At 40.7% G+C, this 25,633-nt stretch overlaps 1 protein-coding gene across 8 annotated transcripts in view; it reads left to right on the top strand.

Annotated features, from left to right (window-relative positions):
- THRB (thyroid hormone receptor beta) overlaps positions 1-25,633 on the top strand; it is a 184,297-nt gene that overhangs the window by 41,839 nt on the left and 116,825 nt on the right. For 4 of the 8 annotated variants that reach the window (XM_077302752.1, XM_077302751.1, XM_077302750.1 and 1 more), the window contains exons 2-3: positions 3,702-3,814; positions 17,932-17,969. Coding sequence is in view for 1 of the 8 variants with exons in the window: in XM_077302749.1 (XP_077158864.1) it covers positions 8,661-8,676; positions 17,932-17,969 (54 nt within the window). In the remaining 7 variants the exon portion in view is untranslated. Of the gene's footprint in view, positions 1-3,701; positions 3,815-8,063; positions 8,095-8,567; positions 8,677-17,931; positions 17,970-25,633 lie in introns of those variants that run through there. The other 4 variants (XM_077302755.1, XM_077302754.1, XM_077302749.1 and 1 more) reach the window with 3 other exon arrangements.

The following is a 25,633-nucleotide window of genomic DNA, read 5'->3' as shown; positions in this document are numbered from 1 at the left end:
GTGCATAATAGGGTTTAGAAACTGATATTTTTAGATTTCAGTGATCCAACAGGTATTCAGGTTTTTACTTATTCATTCTACTCCCCCCCCCCGGTAGCTTTTTGAATTACTATTTGTTTTCTGCTATGTTCTGTACAGGAAAGCTACTTGCTTTGCATATTCTGGTCAATGAACGCCATTGCAATTTATAGACATGCTTAATTTTGTTAAATTCCGAAAGTGAGTACCTACACAATATTGCACATGTATTTATTCAGTATTCCAGTATGCATGTGTTTCATTTGTGGACTTTTGACTATTAGGGTTTCATTATTTACATTTGTGAGAATCCTTTTGTACCTGAAATAATTTTCTTGTTGGTAGATTATAATTTTCTCCTGGAAATAAAAGCTCTTTGGAGGGCAGTGTTCTTGCTAAATCCATTCTGTCTGCATTCTCTGTTGAAATGTTATTGTTTTGCAGTTCAGTTTAGGCCCAAAAGCCACCCCACCAAGTCCTGCTACTGAGCAGCAGCTGCTTCCACCTTGATGCAACCAGCAGAGCAGTGGGGATGATCCGGGGCCTGAGTCCAAGCCTTGTGAGGAAAGGCTGGGGGACTTGGGAATCTTCAGCCTGGAGAAGAGGAAGTTGAGAGGGGACATGATGGCTCTTTTTAAGTATCTGAAAGCTTGTCACTTGGAGGAGGACAGGGAGTGGTTCCTGTTGGTAGCAGAGGATAGGAGCTGCATTAATGGCTTTAAACTACGTATAGAGCAGTATCAGGTGTATCATGAAAAAAGAGTAATTCAGCAGTGGTGTAGGCTGCCTAAGGAGGTAGTGAGCTGCCCCTCATTGGCAGTCTTTAAACAGCAGCTGGACAGCTACTTCTCATGGATGCTTTAGGCCAGGGGTAGTCAAACGCTGGCAGGGGCTCAAGGGAATTATAGTCCATGGACATCTGGAGGACCACAGGTTGACTACCCCTGCTTTAGGCATTATGCAAGGGGTTGGACTAGATTGCCTGATGGCCCCTTCCAACTCCATGATTCTATATATTATTAACAAGGCCAAGTGTTCTCTGTATTTCTGTGTGCATGCTTGGTCACATTTGTATATGTTTGTATATAAAGTGTTTCTTTGTGTCAAGGCTGCTTTACCACCCAAATGACCAAAGCAGTATTTTGGGATGCCAAATGGAGACAGGCATGGCTGCAGCTGTCCTCACTTTCCAGACCAGGTTCAGGACTCGCTGCAACATCTATTTAGCCTGTCTGTGAGCAGTGTTGGACAAGGCATATACTTCCTCCCCACTTGTCCCATACCACCACTGCAGCTGAGATCCGGTGAGCTTAAGGGATCTTTCGTTGGCAGAATTGAGACAGTGAAGTACCGGGCTGCTTAAAGAATAAAATAATTTTATTTATGAAGAGAAAGAAATATGTATAGAAAGGGAGTGATAGAGACCTAACTATCTGTTCTAGCTGTTGTCTGAAGTCATTATATCTGTTCAACAACTCTTGTTCTGGAGGCAAGCAGGGAGGAAGTGTTCTCAAGCAAGCAGGAACTCCCTTGTTGAGCCAGTCAGGACACTGGAGAAGATAATTTGAAAATCATCAGCAAATAACTGTCCCATCTATGCTAAATATACATCTCCTCTGATGCCCCCTGCAGGATACCCTTTGTATTCTGCTCAATTATGCACACTGCAGATCTTGCATATGGAAGTCATGCTGTTTCTCCACTTATTCCACTGCCACGTCAGCTCCAACAACTGTACAGAGATCTTCATAAGTCCTTGGACCGAGTAGGGAACATGGGAAGTGGTGCCCCCACATGAGCTGCTGCCACTTGGCAGGAGTGTTGGAATATGCCTCCTCCTATACTGTGCTCCCACCCCTTGAAATGATAAAAAGAAATGGCCCTGCCTGATCTCCAGAATCTTTCAGTACCGAATCTCATTTGTGAATCTAACAGCATTCAGTGACACAGCTGTGCCATTGTATATAAACTGTAAAATTGGCCAGGATATCTACTTGGCTTTTTCCCTGGGGAATATATTGTAGTAATATCGTTCTAACAATAAAACAAAATATGCTGTGGCAACATTGAGTTCGACAGATTGGTCGTATATTAGTTGACTCTTTTAAAAGGAAATCCTAAAACTAAAACAATTTGGCCGTGAAGGTGCATGGTATCAGACTGCTGGTGACTATTAGCTGTGTGCATTAAGGTTTTGAAGAAAGTTCAGTAACATCGGAGACCCAGTGTGGTGGTGGCTAATTTGGCTGAGTTTAAGGCTCCATTCAGATGTAACAATTCAGCCAGCCAATCCATCTTTCGTAGTTTAAACTGACTCATAGGATTATTGCAGTGATAAAATGGATGAAAATTGGAAAAGGCAGTTGGCAGAACAGAGGCCGTTTCTGGTAGTGAGCCTTGGATCCCGAGAGTCTGTGGCTTTTTGTGAACTGTGAGGGAAAGTGGTTAGAGACTTTCATCCCTAAGTTTGGGAATTGTTATTATATTTTTTCTTCACATTGTTTTGTTTAAAACTCTCAGTCGGAACTTAGAACCGAAAGCCAGCTTGGGGTAGTGGTCAGGAGTGGTGGCCTCTAATTTGGAAAGTCAGTTTTGATTCCCTGCTCCTCCACATACAGCCAGCTGGATGACCTCGGGCCACTCACAGTTCTCTTTGGGCTATTCATGCAGAGCAGCTCTGTCAGAGCTCTCTCATCCCTTCTTACCTCATGGGATATCTGGTATGGGGAGAGGAAGAGATGGCAATTGTAAGCCATTTTGAGACTCCTTCAAGTGTTCTTTTTCTATGTTTCCCTCAACTTTCAATAAATGTGATTTGTTTAAGCGTGGTCAGGTTTCGAGAGGGGCAAAAGGATATCTCATCAGTTTGGTTACCAGAGCCCCCCCTCTAAATCCTTTGGGATCTCCTCTTACATTTTGCAGTCTGTGGCCTCCTTCAAATGTGCCAGCCCCCCCCCCCCCCGGATCATATTCCCCTTGTTGAGAATGGCTGGTCCGATGGTTAGATTGGGGAGACTTGGGCTCAACTCCAACCTAATGAAGCTCCCTTGGTAACCTTGGCCCAGTCAGTGTGCCTGATGTACAGCCCGAACAGGACTGTTGTTAGGTGAGGGGCTGCTGCTCAGTGACAGAGCATCTCCTTTGTGTATGGAAGAACCCAACCCAATCCCTGGCATCTCCAGTTGAAAGGATCAGATAGTAGGAAATATGAGAAATCTCACCTGCCACAAGAGAGCTACTGCCAGTCTGAATAGAGAAGACCAGCCTTAGTACACTTAAGGATCTGCCTCAATATAAGGCAATCTCATGTGTTTGTGTATTATGATGATAATGGAGGAGAGGGGGTGAGAGAAAGATGTGACTGATAAATAGTTAACTCTTTACATTTTCTTAAACTCAAAATATAAAATTTAAAGTGTTTTGATTCTTAATGCGTGCAAAATTCTGTTCCAGTGTTTACAATGTATAACTGATAGACATCAGGCTGAAAAAAAACCCTGAGTTGTAAAGTACATGCAGACTTGGCTGCGTCTAATCAGTAAAATATTTTATGATGAGCCACTCAGTACAAACATGCCTTTAGTATGGACTGAGTTTGTACTAAAACGTTTCTCTTATTGGTTTATGCCTAGCACGTACATGCCTATATTAATGTTGCTGATTCTTGCTCTTTTTATCATCAGATGTGAAGGACAGAAGATTTGTGACCCCTGTTTCTGCACGTCAGTTTGAAACAGATATGGTTTCTGTCATCCTCCTACTGATTCTTGTCTCTAGTTTACAGAATCATGCTAAGGTCAGTTTTTACAGTGTTTAAAAATTCTGCTAAATGTTTTAGATGACAGGCAAAGCAGTTCCTGAATATATGGCTGTCTTTTCTTCACCAGAGAAAACAAATGCCTTCTTCGGAAATGTACTTTTCTAAACGTTGTATAAAACTACACAAGCTAGAAGTGTGGATGTTTTCAAAGACTAAACTAATAAAATGGCTTATTACATGTTGACCTGAAGGAAACAAAATTAGTACATGGTGGTGGGGGGGGGGAGCCTACCTAAAAATCACAAACAGAGAAAATGTTACCTGGGAGACTTTAAGAACAGGTATGAAGTTGTTACTGTTGTGAGCAATTTCTCCCCTAAATATTTACAAAATAGAATATGTTCATTGAAGCCAAATGCTGAGTTTTGCTATGGTTAAGCAGAGGACTTATGGAGCTGGTGGTAAAAGGGGACGCTTTTGCTGCAAGAAGCTGTCTGCAACAATTAGTTTTTTAAAAAACAAAAATGTGTTTAAAACAATTCAGGAAGTCAGATAAAAGATTTGCTGAGAGAGTCACAGCTGCAGCGTCTGCCTCATCACCATCTTGGTTTCCCGCAGGGAGGCTTTTGCCATGGACAACTCAGATGTTTCTGCAGCAACAGCTGGGATATGTTTAATTTTATTCATGAAGCACCGAGTTTATACCTCTGGTATATATGCAGCAGAGGTAAAACATTTTCTCAGAAAAGGTCCAGTTTGATTTTTGTTTGCATTAGTCCAGATACCACATCTCAATTATTTTCCTCCAGTTTTGCAAATGGAATCCTCTGGCCATTTCAGCCCATATCGCCATCTTCTTCATTTTCTTCAAATCGTCTCTGATTAGTTTTTGATCCACTCTTGGAACTGATTTACAGCAGTGATGATAATATGGGAATCATTTGGGCGGTAGAAGGAACAGTCGGCAGACATTGCTCCTGATGCAGTGGAACAGCTTTTTGCAAAGCACCCAGTCCTCCAAAGCTACAGCAGGAAGGATTTATAAGTGTGGCTGTTTCCCAAAATGAGTTGGAAATCGAGAAGGACTTAGCAGCATGTTTCCTTCTGTCCGAGAAACAAGCCTAAGAAGTAAAACTTTCCTGTGACTGGTATTTAAATATGGTCACACGAGGGCGTCTGAAGAAATAATAGCTGAAAAGTGCTGAAGAGCAATGGAAAACAGTTGTGAGTTTTGCCTGTGGGTAATTTATGGCATTGAATAGGGGAATATAGTTCAGAACTAACCAGAAAGAAAATGCTCTTATTTGGTTATTTAACATTGACACAACGTACATGCAGGTTATAGTACTAAAGAGCAAAGTCATTCTCCTCTCCTTAGGCTACAATTCACACCTTTTATATAGAATCTGGCTTGTCTGTGTCATGTAAAATTTGAACAAGCTGCATCGTTATAGCAGAATAAGCAGTATTCATCTGAGCTGTCTGATGGTTCAGAAGGCTCTCCCCCACCGTAGTACAGAGTAAGAAGAAAGAAGAAAGAAGAAGAAAGAAGAAGAAGAGTTGGTTCTTATATGCTGCTTTTCTCTACCCGAAGGAGTCTCAAAGCAGCTTACAGTCACCTCCCCTTTCCTCTCCCCACAAGACACCCTGGGAGGGAGGTGAGGCTGAGAGAGCCCTGATATTACTGCCTGGTCAGAAAAACTTTATCAGTGCTGTGGAGAACCCAAGGTCACCCAGCTGGCTGCATGTGCGGGAGTGCAGAATCAAACCCAGCTCGCCAGATTAGAAGTCTGCGCTCCTAACCACTACACCAAGCTGAGTCCAGGTGTGGCAGCCAGAGCCTGCTATTCTCTTACTAGGAGAGATCTACTGTCTCAGGCTAAATCTCTTGTTGACTAGTTGGAAGTATGTGTATTTGTGGGTACATTTTTTTTAAACCCTGTGATTTCAGGATTCCAGGAGTCCATTAGTGTTCCTGTTGGACCTTTGATTCCCAAGACACTCATATGATCACATGTTACATAAGTGCTCCTGTGACTCTAAAGCCTTGCTTAGGTAACTTATACATAATAGTGACATCTAAAAGATTCTTGGAAAATGGTACCTTTCCTCCAGAAGCTGTTAACTGCCAGCCTGGTTCTTCTGTTTATCCACCAAGTACATATTTATTCTATCCTTCCTCCAAGGAGCTCAGAATGGCACGCATGATTTTTCCTTCTTCATTTTACCATCGCAACTTTTTGAGGAATGCTGAGAGAGTGTGACTGGTACAAGGGTGCCCAGCAAACTGAATGGAAATTTGAACCTCAGTTTCTCTGCTCCCAGCCCAGTACAGCAACTAATACATCGCACTGGTTCTTGTGCTTGTCTAATATTGGGAATGTGCAGAAGAATGAGAAGGATTTCTACAGCAAGAAGAACTAAATGTCAACATGTCTACCAAAAAATACTTTCTAAGAATATAACAATCTCAAGGGCAAACCTTTCCTTGAACAGGTGGTTGATAAGGTGCTGATTCACATGAAAACCATAAACATGACAATATATTGTGCTATTTTGAAAGCACATTTCCTGCATGTAGGTATCCCCTTCTTTATTAATATAATAAGTTATACAGATGTGCTATTTTGGGTCAGTACAGGTATATACAGATATATGGATCCATTCAAATCATTACAATAAACCATTGTTTAAACTGTTGATTGCACAAGAAACTGAAGTTAGTCTTCCAGAGGAAAGTAATAAATCCTGGCTTGTGCATAAAGCATTCATTTATCTGCCTCTTGCTTCCTAGAAGGAACGATACCTTCTCCGTACTACTATTTGTGTGGACAGGTGGTCTTTCAACAAAACAGAATTAGTACAAACTATGCCCCAAACTCTGATTTGAAATCTCAATTGAACACCAGCCAGTAAACTCAGTTTATTTAGATTAGATGTCTTTAGGTGTCAAAAGCATGATTTAACCATGGTTTATAAACTACAATGTATTATGATGTATAACTGTTGCCATTATATTCTCTATGGAAGTGTCATTTAGTGTAGGGGTAGTCAACCTGTGGTCCTCCAGATGTTCACGGACCACAATTCTGGCAGGGGCTCATGGGAATTGTAGTCCATGGACATCTGGAGGACCACAGGTTGAAAACTGCTGATTTGGTGTGTTAAGTTATAGTTTATCAGGCAATTATGTTGCCTTTGTAAAATGGCCATCACAGATTAAAGACCATGGACAGAGCTTGCATATCCCTTGAGGACTCTTAAAACATAGTATGTTTTAGTGATAACACTTCATATTCAGTTGTGAGTCACCAAGAATAGAGATATTCAAGAGCAGACACTTGTGCATGTGACTCACGTGTTCTGGGAGATATCACAATATTTCTTTCTTAGTGTACTGAGTAGACGAGGTAGATATTGTGAGAAATGTTTATGACGATTAAGAAGATAAAGTGAACCCTAACGTTTGACAGGTGGAATTGACAAGAGTGTATTTTATTGACATGTTGGGTTTTGCAGCCAGAAATTGAAAACATAATCTTCTCTTTTTATTTAACACCCTCCCCATTTAGAATTAAGATAGTGAGGAGACATTGATGTTTAGTTTCTCAGAGGAAACTAGTGAATCAGTGGCCCAACAACCCAGACTAGTCTAGCACTTAAGCATCTCTGCAAGGACAAACCCAGTGAAATTGTCAGGGATCATTTCAGGAATTAAAACTGAAATCAGTGCAGAACAAAACAGGTTTCAGCACAAGAGGTCAGTTGTATAATCCCCCCCCCCAGTTACGAGGAAAATTTATCTGATAATCTGTGGGTGTAAAAGCACTTCATTTGGAAGTGGCATTTTGCAAAACATTAACAAACAAAAAAAAGGAAAACCAGAAAGAGAAGGGAAATACAATGAAAGAAAATGTACTGTGTCCAAGTGAGAATATTCTTAGAGTCTGACTCAGCTCCCCCCTCCACAAATTGGCTTATTTGAATAATTGTATCTATATCTGTTGAGACGGCTGAGAACAACAGAATGTATAACATGTGCTGTTCCTGGTGTTGGCAGCTATGTCTGAGCAAATGTTTCTGAAGGTGGAATTGCCATATCAGGCTTTCTGGCATTCTTGGTTAATTTTCAAACCATATTTATGTCCCTTTTAAGGTTTCAGCTTTACAGGCTGTTAATACATAGCAGCTGACTGAAATTCCCTGCTTTTGATTAACCAACAGCTTAATTGTCTAGTAAGTTCTGATGTTCCAGGAATCTAGGGGCTAGTACAGTGCACTCTAGTCCGTGAGAGAAAGCTTCCTCTTGTGGTCAGGTCAGTGTGGTTTGGCACTATACTTGGTACTATAAAGTCACCATGAGTCAGAAACGGCGTGATGGAATCGAACACCACCAACGAAAAACTATATTGTAACTTCTGGCTTGCTCTGATCAGCCTGTTTCAAAGAATCAAGGTCCTGCCATGTCCTTGCTTTCACCCCATCTAGCTTGATTAGAATTCTCTGCATGAGAACGGTAAATGGGATTTGGCTCACCTTTTTGTAAATCCAACACAATCCCACTGATGCCCTGAGTAACCTCCCATTGATACAATGACTTGTGGCTTCAGGATAATATATGCAAAGCTCTTCTTGTGTTGGTTAAAGGTCATACTGTAATTGTTAATCTGTTAACTTATCTGTTGTTTTTAGGAGTATTGCGCTGGATTTTAGGAAGAGCTGAACTCTCATTACACTAGCAATGTGGTTAGAAGTTGGTTTTGAACTTACCCTTGGGCTTCATTCATAGGTTCCTGCATGTGTTATACATCAGCGCAGTACAAGAGCAATGTGTGCAGTTATTGTCCTAAAATGATACAGAAACAACCTTCTTCCCTTTGGTATGCTATGGAAAGCAAGTAAGTAGTGTAGTGCTAGCTTATCTGAATGTCCCCGTGATTGGCATGTTTCTTGCTCCTTGTCCTTTCTCAATCCTGTCTTGGGAGACCTATGTGATTAGTGAATCCAGCATTAGCTGATAAGCTCTGGCTCTTGGTCATCATACTTTTGAATTGCTGGGCAAATGGTGTCTCTGATCCTGTCAGCATGGACAAGATTTTGTACTTAGCATTGCCACTCTTCCCAGCTGACTCCCGCTCTTTGCTCTTCTCTGGGTCAAGGAAGTCATTACTCTGTCCTTCACGTCACACTACTCTGAGTAGCTGTGATAATGTGGTGCTGCAACATTGAAAATCTGGAATCTTGTGTAACAGCGAGAAATAAAAAAATGTTATTTCTTTCAAAATGTATATGCTGTCACTTCAGAGATCTGCCTCAGATGGCATATAAATTACCAGGTTTTATAATGCTGTAAAAATAGATAGGGTAAAAGTGCTGCTGGGTCAGACGAGAGATCTTTAGAATACATATTTTGACTTATGTCTCGAGTGAATAGTATTCCACACATGGAAAGTGACATTTTATTAAACTAGCTTGAAGGGACATGAACACGTATCCCATATGTACGTCTCTGCCCATGTGAGTCTGGAATGGTAAAAACAATTGAACATGTACTTCTACATTGCCGATTTTACTAGGACGTTTGGAACACATACCTTACCCCAATTCTGTCCAAACATCCAAACGAATGATTTTTATATTTTTCGACGACCTTCTTAATGAAACCATCCTTAAGGTTAGCAAGCTTCTGTGCTCTGGCATGCTCAACAAGGCTGAAGAACATGGCCTAGTAGTTTAATAATTTTATCATTTCTATTAATTGTATATTTTTGGTACAGAATATCTATTTTGTGTATCAATGTGCATTATGTACTGTTGATATTCTCGACTGCTGATCTCAGATCATGATAATAATAAATCGAAACTATTACATTAGTTGCTTCATTGTTGAATGGATTTCTCAAACACCAGCAGTGATTTAATGTCCTAAGGCAGGGGTAGTCAAACTGCGGCCCTCCAGATGTCCGTGGACTACAATTCCCAGGAGCCCCTGCCAGCATTCGCTGGCAGGGGCTCCTGGGAATTGTAGTCCACGGACATCTGGAAGGCCGCAGTTTGACTACCCCTGTCCTAAGGTTTTTAAGGCCCTGGATAAATAGATGAAGAAGATTTTCTTTCTCTTCTTCTTTCCTTTTCTTTAATTATGAAAAGGTGGTTGATCGTTAATGAGGTATAAGTGCTAGAGGCTGAGATGTTTTTGTTCAGGACTCATAGCCGTTTTTATTTCCTCTCACCAGATGCCGGCAATGGATGCCAAATGTTATCTGATCTGGCTTTTACATTTCTGTTTTGAAATGTATATTATGCTAATGTAGCAAATGAGCTCGGATAAAAACTCCTGCTCCTGCTGTCACACGTTAGCAACCACATTCATTTTACCTCAGCAAGCTTAGAATAGGAACCAAATTACTAATATATGTGTGCATATTGCTGCACAATTTTTCTTGAGTCAACAACAAACCGCACTAGCCAAAGTTCATGGAAAATGAAAAGGTCACTGGATTAGTGGTTTTTATAAGTGTGGGTGGTGGGAATTCATTGTTATTCATGCTATTTTTTTCAGCGCAGGGCTAGTTTTTAAAAAACGAGATCTTGCTTAGCATAATTGTCAGATCTAATTATTTGAGAGCAAAATTTTGAAATGTATGAAATTTCCCGCTTTCTTCATGGCTATGCCACTATTAGCCATTGAGATGCCCTCTACTGAGGGAACCATTGGCATTACCCGGGTGCCTGCAGTTTGTGGCTGGGCATCGTAGCCAACCATTATTCTGTACTATCCAGTTGTAAAGTCCAATCTTATCACATACAACTAAGTGAAACAATAATTCCTAAACTAAGCGGGCCTCGTTTTAGCATGTGTTACTAGAAGGAAAACAATACATTAAGCTTAATTTTTTTGTTCTGGGCGTTTTGGGGGGGAGGGGGATAAATTATATAGGCTTGAATTATCTGATTGGGGAGAGGTGACCAGGGTGAAAAACAGGTGCTTCCGTGGAAAACTAATGTTATCCATATAATGTTGGTATGTTTTCCTGAAGTTGTCTGTTTGTATTAGTGCATTATCTTGATGAGGAGCTGAGAATTTTTCATAAACGAAGGACAAAACCACAAAGGGACTCACAAGATAGGGACTAGAACTGTGCATTTGGATCTATGTAAATTAGGTATTCATAGGAAAACTGGGGGGGGGGATCCTCCACAAGCCTTGGATAGATTTGAGGATTACTGGAGAGATTCGAAAACAGATTCCTCTCAACTGTTTGTTTGGCGTCTATTGCAGGCCCTTTAAATTTTAAAGGGCCTGCAGAAGACAGCCCAAGGATCACCTGTGCTGGTGGGAAGCAGACTATTCCTGTTGGCTTGGCTGCAGAATAAGCTAGTCCTAAAATATGCTGTGCCACCTTACCAGTATTGGGACCTGGAATTTTCCAGAAATATCTCCTTTTAATATTGCACACCCGTAGTATGGACCTAATGGTGTCAGAATGTGGAGGGGTCTAAGACTCCCTGCACTAAAACAGCTATCTATCATATTAAATAGAATCTACTCTTGAAGCATCCCATTATTTGGATATTAGACTCTTTAAGTCTCTTCCTTTGTGTCTGAGTTCTGCACTCTGATTTTAAGTGAGGTTACTTGGATGCCAAGCACATTGATATCAGTAACATTTATTTAGGATCCTGTGGAAAACATGAACTTTTGGGGAACATGTAGCATACATTTTTCTATGTCTAAACCAGTTCTTTCTCAGTCAACAAATAATCCAAATACCTAAACAAAATTTGATGCAATTAGCACCCGATACCCATTTATTGGGTATCCAGCATGTCTTTTAAAGTTTTTATTTTAAAAAATTGCAAACCCCCAAACAGAAAAGAAATAGAAAATATAGCAGTAATGGTGGCAGTTTTACACATAAGCATCTATAAAAGGTTTCCATATACCTAAAACGATGTTCATGGGCAGTTGTCATTTATATGCTATAAATGCTCAAATATTGATATGGTTGGAAGATCTTCAACCCACTGGATCACAGGAGGTGGGCATTTTTATCTCTCCTGTACTATCTTTTAGCAGCAGCAATAACATAGAAGATTCGCTTTAATTGATCATGATTTAGCCTCCAGGTTATAGGCAGATATTAATATATTTTAGTTTAAAACATTCAAAAACGGTTTATCAGTGTCAAAATTAATTGTATGTCATTACGTGCCTGAGCCAACTGGGAAAGGCAAACTATAGCAAAGTTATTTTATTATTGTTGCATAAGGATCCTCAAATATGAATGAATATTCTAATACAAAATTGATATGAGTAATTACTTCCTCCCTGAAGGGGCCCAGAAGATATATTTAACATATCTTGTAAGTTACAATGCTAGCAATTAGACACTTTACTTAGTCTTTTTCTAACAAGGCCCTATAGCAGCCTTTCTCAACTTTTTTGCCATTGAGAAATCCCTGAAATATTCTTCAGGTTTCAAGAAACCCCAGAGGTGGTGTGAACATGCAGAATATGGCCAGGTAGCATAGCTGTGTACACACCCACCCGGGCCCCCTCCCCTCCCCTTCCCACCCCCTCCCCACCCCCTCCTGACCCATCATTGGCCATGTCATATCACCCGATAAATGTTTAAAGGTAAAGGTAAAGGTATCCCCTGTGCAAGCACTGGGTCATGTCTGACCCTTGGGGTGACGCCCTCTAGCGTTTTCATGGCAGACTCAATACGGGGTGGTTTGCCAGTGCCTTCCCCAGTCATTACCGTTTACCCCCCAGCAAGCTGGGTACTCATTTTACCGACCTCGGAAGGATGGAAGGCTGAGTCAACCTTGAGCCGGCTGCTGGGATCGAACTCCCAAGCTCATGGACAGACAGCTTCAGACAGCATTTCTGCTGCCTTACCACTCTGCGCCACAAGAGTCTCTTGATAAATGTTTAACAAATTTTTAAGAATATATTAAAATTAATTAACTCACACACATTCAGGAAACCCTTTAGGGCCATCAAGAAACCCCAGTCTAATGTATTCTAAACTTAAAAAAAAATAAGTTTCAGTTTGAGATTCATAGAAACAATATGTATGAAATTAAGTGTTGCATCCCATTATCTTGGCAAAACAGGACAATCTAACTCTATATTCCATTTATTCCTGAGACCCTGGATATCATGTTTAAACCTTTTATATGTTTTCTGTATAAAAAGCCCCAATTTGATTAGGAACACAAACTGCATGACCTAGGTAGACTTTGTGTCAAAATATGCTGATTAATTTATTACAATAGGAAAATCATAATATAGAAGACATTGCAAGATAATAAATGACATTTCAAAAGCTATAACAAAAGGTAATAACTGCAGAAAAATACAACATGTCTATCTGGACTGGGCCATACAAAGGCTTACTTTCAAAGTCATAGATCGCTTTCTAAAACATTTTTAGTTAAATGTCTGCACCGGGGTAGTCATACTGCGGCCCTCCAGATGTCCATGGACTACAATTCCCATGAGCCCCCTGCCAGCATTCGCTGGCAGGGGGCTCTTGGGAATTGTAGTCCATGGACATCTGGAGGGCCGCAGTTTGACTACCGTGGTCTGAACCCTACTGGAGAGAGCAGCTACATCTCGACGTATTAGCTGAATCCTTCTTCTCAGTACTCCCTCTGTACAGCTAACCCATGTGTAAAACAAGTCTATTTACACTTCCCAGCATATTGTAAACTTGCAGTTAGGATAGGCTCATGAGTTTATCCTTTAATTAGTGACAGAAGTGTGGCAGCCAGGTGCTTTCTCAACTCCTCACCAACGCTTGCTTTGCGGCGGGGGGGGGGGTATTAATTGCCCGCAATTAATTGCCCGGTCTTTCTGTCAGAGAGAGAGAAAGAATGTTTTTATTTGGAACTCCTCCTGTTGCAGTTCGTACAAAATGCAGTGCCTGGACCCCAATGAGAACTCATATTCAACCTGTTCTCCAGTAGCTGCATTGGTTGCCGATTGAGATCCAGATGAGGCTTACGGTGCTGGTTCTAACCTTTAAGACAACACGTGTAGCTGAGGGACTGTCTCTTTGTGTACACTTCCTGAGCAGGGTCAGTGAATTCTAATCTGCTGACGATTCTCAGCCCTAAAGAGGTGTACTTGGCCCTGGCTACAACCTGGTGGAATGAGCTGAAGGTAGCAAAGTGGGCCTCTATTTATTCATTTTATTTATTCATTCAGTTGATTTATATACTACGACTTCACTTCAATGTCTCAGGGCGGTATATAACTCTCACATTTCCAAAGGGCTTGCAAAATGACGCTCTTCTACCAGGTCTTTGGTTGAGGTCTGGGCTGCCTCTAGGCCCCCTGAGTACCCCCACTTTGGGGGTTATTGTTGGATGGGTACCCCCTCTTTGAGCCAGGCTTTAAAAAAAATACATCTCAGCTTGTTCATCTGGCTCTTTGGGAAGTCATGTCTAGAACAGAGCTAGATAGTAAAACTTAAGGAAATTAGTTTTAGCCGAATTTTAATCTAATTTCTATGTGTATTTGGTTTTTGGTTTTTTACTCTTTTTTTATACTGCCCCGAGACTAATTTTGGAGAGAGGCACTTTAGAAATCTCAAAATAGATAAATAAACCCCAAGAGTCTCAGGCTACTGAAGCAGAGTTAACTTGTCTCTTTGGATAGTTCCCTTGATCCCCTTACAAGCATCTAGCCTCCTATTTCCTTCAGGGTTCTTTTTTGTAATCAAACTAAACATTTGTAGTAGAGATTAGGGAATTGATTCGGGATAGGGAGTTCTTCGACTTCCTCATGGTATGTAATTCTTGATTAAACAACTGTCTGAACTCTCATAGTGTACCTCAAATTAAAAAGGTAATAAACATTGTCTTAGCTTTCCCTAATGAAAAAGTAGTTGAAGGAAGGATCATAAAGAAGACCACAAGGAACAAACTATGTGGGATTCTTTAATATAAAATGCCCCAGTGTTAACAGGGATGCTTCTTACAGTATGCAAGAAGAGGTACAGGAAATAGTCATCTAGGCATACTTTTACTTCCCAGTCCAGCTATCAATGCAAGGAGGCCCCAGCATAATACCTGGGGGTGCCATAGCACCTGCTGAAACCTTTCTTGGTACCCACCAAGTGTCTTTAGACAGTAAGGCTTTTGCCCAGCAAGACTTTTGATTGGCTATTGGAAATTTCATTGGCTGTGCAATTTTTTTTAATGCTCCTTTAGTGGAAGCTGCTATTACAACATAAAGACTGCAGGCTAGCCTTGCCTCCTGTGGGAGCCATTTTGAGTCTCTGCCTACCACACAATCTCAGAATTCCAAAAGTGTCCCCAGGTTCAAAAGGGTTGGCTACCCTCTGATCTGTGGAAATAATTTGGTAAACAAATTTTCAATAATTGTTTAGGATATTGTATTTTTAATTCACTTAGTTTGGTTTCTCATTACTGCTGAAAGAAATCTAGTCTGCTAAATTCTTCCAAGATGTTATTTGGAAGATGGGGTAGATCATAGAATGACAGATTTCATTTTTCCACATTTTTGAATAGTTTAGACAGTTCCTTTTTGGTCTGAAAAAGAGAGCTTTGTGGTGTTTAAAAAGGAACTGCTGGTTGTTTTTCACTAAACAGAAAATAGAAAAGTCTTTTGTTCTTTGGAATGTTTGTGTGTGCCTTCAGTGTTGCATGGATACTCATGCGCGTGTTATAACACCCTTCAGCACTAATGAGATCAACATGGATAAATGTTGCTTTGGTTTAAAAGAGAAAATAGCACTTTCTAACATAAACTTATGAGCCTCTTGTGGCGCAGAGTGGTAAGGCAGCGATATGCTGTCTGAATCTGTCTGCCCATGAGGTTGGGAGTTCAATCCCAGCAGCCGGCTCAAGGTTGACTCAGCCTTCCATCCTTCTGAGGTCAGTAAAATGAGTACCCAGCTTGCTGGGGGGTAAATGGTAATGACTGGGGAAGGCACTGGCAAACCACCCCGTATTGAGTCTGCCAAGAAAACGCTAGAGGGCGTCACCCCAAGGGTCAGACATGACTCGGTGCTTGCACAGGGGATACCTTTACCTTTACCTTTTTAACATAAACTTATGCTTGATTTACACATAAAATATTTTATTAATCTGGATGGATGTGGATATGTTTTTCAGTGAAGGTGCAAGCTGGGAAAAAGAAATAAATTAACCCAGATACAAATAATACGATGCAGGATTTCCCAACCCTCCTTTATATTCAATAATGGATCCAAATCCCTTCTTGGCTGCAAGCCTGCTCATGGGAAATCAAATGTCTTCAAGTCACTACAAACCAAGGACTTTTAGAAAGACAGTAAGAAAATAAATAGCAATTTTCCCCAGATTGCATGCTTCTGATTCTTGCAAAATCCCAGGATTTATGGTATGAACAATATACTAAAATTGCTTCAAATATGAAAGGTTTCAGGTCTTTATATAGTCTTAGAATTCCCAACAGATGACTTCTAAAATTGTGGACCAATGAAATCAAATTAAAGACCTGTGGGTGTGTGGGTGGGTCGGTGGGTCTTTTACTAACCTCTTGGCTAGTAAAATGGGAGGAAAAGCAACTGTAGCATGCATGATGTACACTACATGAATGTGCAAAAAGAAACAGAGTGATGCTGTGTAGACACAGTGACAAGCCTAGCGCTATATTTTTAGTTTGCCTTTCATACTTGCAATCTTGAGAAAAGACATGTAACCTAGTGGTGGAGAAAGTAGCTGAAGTTTTTATAGACATTGTTATAAGTGTGTGCTTTCCCATGCTTGTGTGTGCCTGATGGAAGGAGCAATCATGAGGTTTCTGTACGGTGTGGTGGAAAGCTCACAGGCTTTTATGAGAGCATGTGTCTTTGGTATTGTTCTGAGTGATACTCCTAAAGAGGGATGTGTAAACAAGTACATAAATGTATGGTGCAAGTTACCATGTAGTAAAGTGGGTATTTAAATCCATTAAAGTTTGAGCAACCAGACCATGTCCCTTTTGTCACCTTTCCTAATTTCTTAAAACATCCTTGAATTAGGTCTGTGTCAGATATGACCGCCTTTATGCTCCACTGCATCCAACTGATTGTTGATCCCTGACCCCAAAGAAGCTCGCTTGACCTCAACCAGGGCCAGAGCTTTCTCCTAGGTTGGGCGCTTCTGCAACCAAAGCAACCATTTACTCCTGCCGCAGCCAGCGCTGCACTGTGCTGCGGGGGGAAGGGGAGGTGCACTGGTGTGTGCCTGCCAATGCATTGACGTCCACACTTCCCCTCCCCCCTGCGGTGTGGCACTGGCTGCGGCGGGAGTGAATGGCCGCACATCCCATGCTGCCCACCCACTCACAATCTGCCCAAGTTAATAAAATCATCATTTCTGTCAGATGACTATCTAGCCTCTGCTTAAAAGTTTCCAAAGAAGGAGAACTCACCATCTCCTGAGAAAGCCTGTTCCATTGAGGATCAGCCTTGTGATTCTTCAGTGATTTTACAAGAAGGGTTTATTTAATTCTAAACCTTGTACACAGTTTGTTTTCCTGGGATAATTACTGCTGGTGAGGGTGGTGGAGTCTTGTCACTTGGTCTTGCTTCTTCTGTTGCTTACCTTTGATGTATAGATATATGAGAGAGCTCATCAAAATCAGAAATAGAGTTGAGAAATCTTTGGGTTTAGTATGATTACCTTCTGGCTCTTGAGTTGTTCAGCGTGCTTTCAAGTATTGCTTTGACAATAATATAGCTTTGATCTCTTAAATGTAGTAAACTGGAACCTTTATCTCATGCACATCTGATTTGGGAGACTGCATATGAGTAGTAAATGTGTGACGTCCCTGATATTTAGCTTTTTAAATGAGATCCATTAATAAGTATTACATCTAAGCAAGGATTTTAATATGCTCTGGGCTGATCCTGCGTTGAGCAGTTGGACTAGATGGCCTGTGTGGCACCTTCCAACTCTATGATTCTATGATATGATTTTCTGTCTTGGCAGAAGCCAGCCTAAGTCTCTAATACTTTGCCAAAATACCTCCTTTCCTTTGTGTTCCTTTCTCTATATATTTTAAACACAGATGTGTATGTATTAAAACTATTTGCCACAAAGCAGTGTGTACACAAGTATTTAATCATAACTTTGTTTTCTCCTTACAGCATGCAAGAGGTACCAGTACTTCAGCTTTCTGATCAAAGTAAGTGATCACAGATTTTTATTATTTTATTTATTTATTTAGATTAGAGTTTTATACAGCCCTTCCATACAGCTCTGGGCAGTTTACAGAAAACATTGTAAAACATTTACATTGAACATATATAACAGATAACAATCATGATATAACATGATAATATATGGTTGAGGCTAGGGTTGGCAGGATAGATCTACCACCCTCGCCCCCCCCCCCGGGGTCTTGAAGCAAACATCGTTGGGACTTCCTTCTCCTCCCCGCTAGTAGTGTGGGTGGGAGTCGGGTTTTACTTATCTTTCCCCTCCATGTTGGAGTGCTTTTATGTGTTTTAGTGGGGTTTTAATAGGGTTTTAAGACACTGTGATCTGCCATGAGCCACAAGGGAGTGGCGGGAAATAAATTGAAAAAAAAAATAATGATAAGATGAGTGCCATAGAGGGAGAAAGGGTTCCGTTTGGAAAATGTTCACTTAAGATAGTGTTCCACAGTCTAGGATGGATGGCTGTTAATAGAACTTGGGATGCTATAGGCGGGGCAAGACAATTTCCATATTATATTGATACCACAGGAGGGAAAGCAGCATGGTACAGCCTGATCTCATTAGATCGCAGAAGCTAAGCAGGTACTTGGACAGGAGACCTGGAAATATTCCCAATTATTTCCCTTTCTCATTGGGTGACAACAAAAAGTTTGATGGATTTAACAGGAGTTCTTAATTTTGAAATACGTGCTCTCAATTTTCATTGCTTCAGTGTGTTCAGTATATTTCAAGCTTCAGCTGACAATGAACAGTGCAATTAAAACAGGAAATGACTGCTAATGATTTCACTAATTACAAGTAAGAGGAATGGATTAATGGCAAGAGCCTTATAGTCTTGACAGCAAATGGTTCTTGAAAACAGGGGAAAAAAGTTAATTCCCCAAGACTGTTAGCACCATATATGCTGACATACTATGTCTGTGGAAGCCCAGCTCATAAGCTTCAGGGTGGTTTTTCTGTCCCAGTGGTTTTACAGGAAATTAACCGAATGATCAGTTAAACCACAGGAAAATTATAGAAAATGCTGAAGTGTTTGTTTTGCTGTGGCTATTGCTTCTCTGTTCTCTGTTCCTCCCTCTAGCTGAATAGTGTGAGTTTCCAAACCCAGCCATCTACTATTCTTTTATTATTAAAGTCCATGTCTATACATTAGTTGGTTGGTATGGAGTATAATCCTTAGGAAATGTGCTATTGGACTCAATTTTTGTTGTACTGCTTCAGACTAACGTGACTACCCACTTGAATCTATCCTTAGGAAATGTGTTAGCTCTAATCTACCAGCTACCAAATAGTGTCCTGTGTCCAAAAAAGAGTCCAATATATGGTAGCTGATATTTCCAGCACAACTGTTTATTAACTCACACTCAGAACAACCAACAACAGCAGAACTGAAAGCAGCCCTTATAGAGGCTTTGTCCCTGCTCCTCTAGAGATCAGATACAGATATTTAAGTTTTTTATATGCCATTCTTTCTATAGAAGATGATGTTTTGAGTACCAAAAGTAAGACTTTGGGCAGGCAAGCAGAGTAAGGGCAATTAAACAACGTAGCACCAAGTCCTCTTTGCCCCTTTACTATATAAATCAGTGGTAATTGTATGTGTATAAAGTGCTGTTCAGTCACAGCTGGCTTATGGTCACCCATAGGGTTTCTAGGCAAGAGACTAATAGAGGTTGTCTTCCTTTGCGTAGTGATATGCAATAATATTGGGCTACCCTTGGCCATCCAGGTCAGGACAGTGGAAGCTAAGCAGGGTCAACCCTGGCTAATGCTTGGAAGGGTGACCTCCAAGGAATATCAGGGTCGTGACATGGGGACAGGCAATGGCAAACCATCTCCAAATATCTCTTCCCTGGCAGCCAGACAAACTTAGGATCTACTGGCTATCTATTACACACATACCACATGATAAATAAATAAATGCTATGACAGACTGACACCTTTGCAATTAAGTTTCAGTTGCAGACAAATAATTCCTTATGTTTGACTACTTAATAATAATAGATTCAAGTGGGTTGATTCAAGTGTTGGCATAATTTGAATACTATGACACAGTTTACTAATTTGCCACTGAATTATCTTTCATATATATCTGTACTTTTATGATTCTTGTTCCATTTTGTCTGGGGAAGTGTGCATGCACACAAAAGCTCACACCTTGAATAAATCTTTGTTGGTCTTAAAGGTGCTATTGGGCTCAATTTGTGTTGTAAATAATTAGTTCTTTAAAAGAAGAAACCAAATGCAGGCCCAGGAACAGTCTTACAATTAAAAGGATAAGGCAGACACAAGGGTTGTGTAATATGTAATGAGACCCAAACACTTTAACTGAGCATGTCTTTAGGCTGTTAAAATACGTGGTCGTTTTATGTATAATTTAACATGATTCCTAATTTACCTTGGTTTTCCTCAAAATGAGGCTTTCCGATTCAGACCTTAATTCTGCAAGGACAATAATGCATTGAGACTTCCTCAGAAAGTTGTTTCTAATGCTTTCTTTTTGGATCACCTAGCAGCACAGCTGCTGTAGGCTATGCAAAGTATTCTGTTTTCTCAGCGGCTGATGGGATTGGCCGAGCAATGAACTCAGTTTTGTTAGTAAGCTTAAGCTCAGAAGCTGTGAAGCAGCAGTGCATGAGGTAGTTGCTCTTGGCATTTGTTTGGCCGTTATATGCAATCTCATGTCTTCCGTACAGTTGCCGGGGGTGGGTGGGGGGATATGTCAGAGGTTGAAAGAAACCCGTTACAGAACCTGTTTATTATTTCCACCAAACCAGCACAATTGATAGCAATTATGTCGCAAGTTAAATGGCACTGGTTTCAGAGAGCACTTATTTGGACATGAAGGGTAAAGGTGCACAGTTACTGTACCACATTTATGATTTTATAGCATCCTTTTTGGTGCATAGAATGTTTTTAAAATACTTATGCTTCTGACCTCTAACAATCCTGCGATAGTAGCCCGCCGGTTGACAGAAAAACCACTTGTTCAAGGTTACCCAGAGAGATGCAAACCAAGGCAGGTCAACAATACAACAGTGTGGCTTCATTATGTACTCCTTTCTTTCTTTATTGTACTGTTTAGAGAGAGGGAATGTGCTGTGTTACTAAGATTCATATAAGAGATTCTGTGTACAAAAAAAGGATGCTTATTGCCTTTGTTCTATTGGTATCCTGTGCATCTGAAAGAAAGGTAGACCTGGGTCTATGGGCCTGACTCCACTCCAAGAATGTTGTTTTCTGTGTAATGTTATGGCAATCAGGCTGTTCTGCCTTTATTGTCCAATGCATATCTCACAGGAGGCATGGCTTGTCACTAGGAGAAAGAATCACTGCTATGACAGAACAGCGTTGTTTAGGCATCTTCTGTCTCAGCTGAAGAAGGCACATATTGTTGACAAAAAGTTCCTTTCTCAACTTCATCCATTTTAAATTGGGGCGTCCAGAGTTGTGTCATATTTGCCATGGGGGAGGGGGTTAATACTCATACATGCATAATGCACAAGTCATCATCTCACTTTCAGAGATTATCCATTGATGTCATGCTGCGTGGTGCTGTACACCTCACTAAATACATTTTTGCTTGATTATTGTCCTCTGATCTGACCAACATGGGGCTAGCCTCTGAGGCAGTATTCTTGAGCGTGCTAACCTGCTGCCTTGAAGCAGCAGGATGCAGATATTGCTACCTGCTTACTTCTGTCTCTTAGAAATGTTGTAGGAGCCACTGGGGCACTCGCCCAGTTCCTGCTTGAAAGCTGCCCAGGGAAGCAACATGGACCAATTCTGCACTAGCAATTTTGTTTGAATGTGCCTTTTTAAAGTGCCATTTTTTGTCTGTTTCTACACTAAAATCCACCTTGCTAAACCCAAACTGCCCTCTCATCCTACAGTTTCATCTTTCAAGGCAGAATCTAATTTGCAGCTGCCAAAGGGGGACATGCTTACATTTGGGGTTTTTCTTGTGGTGGCCATTTTGAGCTATTTGTGCATGTCTCCTATCTCATTGCCATCTTCCCTCCCCTTTGTGCCCTCTGTCTGGAAAAAGTCTATTTTTTTAAAGGTGTGATCGTGTTCCAATGCTGTTTTCAGCTGTAAAAAATAGCAGTTATGCTGCAGCAGCATTGTAACATGATAACCTATGTTTGGTTTTTAAAAATCACATACTTGGGTGGGGAGAAGGGGAGAGGTGATCGAGGGACAGAATGGTGAAATTCGGTGCAAGCAGCCACCATTTTGCAAAATAAACATTTTTGGAAAAGGGGAAAGGAGGAAAACATGATGGGAAGCTGCCTCCAACTCAGATGCAGAAAGCATATATGGCAAATTTCAGCCTGGGAAATGAGAGGAGGAAAGACCAAATGTGGAAAGCCTAGCATTTACTTGCAGCATGCAAAGGAAATTCAAAGTGAGGCTAAAACAAGGTATGTCTCCTAATGTTGAAACAGAGTTTAGCACAGCTGATGCCAATGACAACTTTGGGTCAAGTTTAAATAAGCATACTACCTAAGAGGCAAAACTCATTAAAAAAGAGACATAAAATTCATAAGAAAACAAACTTCATAATGGAGTAGTATGCAATCATAATAAATCTTAATAAATCTTCCCACAAACACCCAGTGTTTTCTTTGGTGATTTTAATGCTATGAACTGAAATTCTAAATGCTTGCAAATTGTGCTTATATTTGAGATTTAAATATCACCTTTCCAGAGACCTGGTTCATGTGGCTTGCAAATACAATACAAGAAAATAATTAAAAGCATAAAATTAATTAAATAATTAAAAGCATCTATTACCTTCTTTGAGCTTCTTCCTTTACTTTCATAGAGTACTTGAACTTCTCTAGTGCCCATAAATCTCTCTGAACGTTTGGAAAATTTTGCACTGCTATCTGTCTGCATATTCCGATTCTATAAAAACAGGAAAGGAGGTGAGTTGAGTATCTGCAAACATTCATTTTTCGTGCCATGACACGAAAGCTTCCTTTTTGCCAGCCACTCTCACATTACCTTTCTTATGTTCCACTGATGTCTGGCCAAGACAGAGAACCCCTTTGCGTAATCAAGAGGCTTTTGAAAATTTTATGACACCTAAATGAGCCTTCTAGCTCCTATTCCATAAAAATGTAATCGGTTGCATTTTGCTATTGGTATCTTCCATGAGAAGAGATAATCTGATAAACATACATGCTTGGTCCTGTAACTTAGCAAATCAAAGACAACTGACGTAATGGCAAAAACTTATGAATTTATTCACTGCTGTTAGAAACTCCTTCGTATTCCTTCATATAAATATACAAATGCATTTCATCAAGGGGTGATGCCAAAACAGGGTCCTGATGTTAAAAAAAAATACCTGCTTTCAAGGTTAACACCTTTTCCTCAGTGGCTATTCCCTATAAGATAACATAAACAACCATAAGAAAATTTATAAAGAGAATAAATTTCTTTAACTGTAAGGTAAAGGTAAAGGTATCCCCTGTGCAAGCACCGAGTCATGTCTGACCCTTGGGGTGACGCCCTCTAGCGTTTTCATGGCAGACTCAATACGGGGTGGTTTGCCAGTGCCTTCCCCAGTCATTACCGCTTACCCCCCAGCAAGCTGGGTACTCATTTTACCGACCTCGGAAGGATGGAAGGCTGAGTTGACCTTGAGCCGGCTGCTGGGATCGAACTCCCAACCTCATGGGCAGACAGTTCCAGACAGCATATTGCTGCCTTACCACTCTGCGCCACAAGAGGCTCATTCTTTAACTGTACAAAACCATTTGATTTTACCAATTCCAACTCTTATATTTCAAACTCTCATGTGTTCACTTCCTTTGTGTATTCAATCATATGTGTAAGAAGTAAAAATACATACCATCAAAATATAATTGTCACAATATTTCCAGTATATATTTGAACTCCAAAATTGTGCATTCTAAATAAAAAAAATTACAGTACATAATGTGTTATCTCATAGTATAAAGTTGGCCAAAGGCTCAAAGTCTTCCTGGAGGATCCCGTTAACTAAGAGGCATGGGTCCCTAAATCATAATGAATCACTCATAATTTTTAGCCTAACTGCTAAATGGTAGGTGCATTACATGCCACTCCTTAAAGAAACATTTCATAAATAACAAGATAAATCCCAAGAAGCGTTGCGTCCCCTAGGACCCAAAATTTCCAATGCATAGAAGTAAAAGCTTTCCCTTTGTAGTAATAACTTGCTCACGTTCAAATGTTGACGTGCTTGGGCTCTGATATGTTCAATGCTGAAAAAATGTACGTCCTCCAGATCAGCTGTCCCCAACCCCTGGACCGGGGACCGTGACTGGTCTGTGGATCAGTTGGTACCGGGCCGTAGCTCCTCCTCATCCTCCTCCCTGTCTGCTGCCTTGGGGGCTGCCCTGCCACTCTGCAGCTGGCTCACCTTTGGTGCTCTCCAATGGCCATCATGGCTGGGACTCCCTCTTGGTGTGGCACTGCACAGCTGCTGCTGGCAGTGTCTCCCAGCGGGTGGTGGGAAGTCAGGGGTGCCGGCAGGAAAGCAAGTGGAGCAGGGGCTCAGGTGGTGGCGGCGATGTCCCTTAGCAAAAGACTACACCCCCCGAGCCTCACTGAAATTGTTAAGTGTTGACCGGTCCCTGGTGATAAAAAGGTTGGGGACCATTGCTCCAGATGATGGCCCTTCGACAGAAAATTATCTACCATGGGAGCATTCTTTATGCCGAATCTGAGGCATGATAAGTGCTTGAGGATGCGCATATGAAGGATAACTTACCTTTAGGCCAATCCCTTCATCACAGATCCATTAATGCAACTTTGGAATATTTTAAAATAACTAGTGACCAGTTGGGTCATTCCTTGAGATAAAGGGGAAGCCCTATTTCTATCATTACGAAAGCACGTGAAAAGGCGTTGTCAGCTTCTCAACACGATTTGCTCCAGTACAAATGGAGATCTCATTAAATGCTATTACCTGTTATTTTGAATATTCAATCCATGCCAACAGGATTAAAAGAATAATCACTAGATATTGGCATCTTATAATGGTAATAAGGGGATGTGAAACAAAACCCTTAATAGCTTGGTATCGAGGACTTGATATCAAGGAGCTGTTGAAACCTAGGGATAAGAAAGAGGACAATGTTTTTAAATCATTGCCCAAAGGAAATTTCTCCTGTGATACATGCAGAGTGTGTACATTGATGTTGAAGGTGAGTGAATATGAATGTTTAAACCATGGTTATAAAATTCAAATAAAGTCTTTCATAAATTATGTTGCTAGAAATGTGTACACTATCATGTCCCTGTGTATATGCATATGTTGAAATTTCTTTGAGACCCCTCAAGATGCTCATCCTTGAGCACTTGTCACCAGTTTGGAATATAAGAGGTGGGACTGGTATAATCAAATGGCTTTGTACATTTAAAGAAGTTTATTTTCTTTATAAATTTTCTTATGGTGGTTTAAGTTATAGGGATAGCCACTGAGGAAAAAGTGTTAACTTTGAAAGCAGGTATTTTTAAACATCTGGACCCCATTTTGGCATCACCCTTTGATGAAATACCTTTGTATCTTTGTATGAAGATACATCTTTGTATGAAGAAATAACAGCAGTGAATACATTCATAAGTTTTTGCC

Source organism: Paroedura picta, chromosome 11, assembly GCF_049243985.1.
Source record: "Paroedura picta isolate Pp20150507F chromosome 11, Ppicta_v3.0, whole genome shotgun sequence".
NCBI lineage: Eukaryota > Metazoa > Chordata > Lepidosauria > Squamata > Gekkonidae > Paroedura > Paroedura picta.
This window is presented reverse-complemented; position numbering and strand designations above follow the sequence as displayed.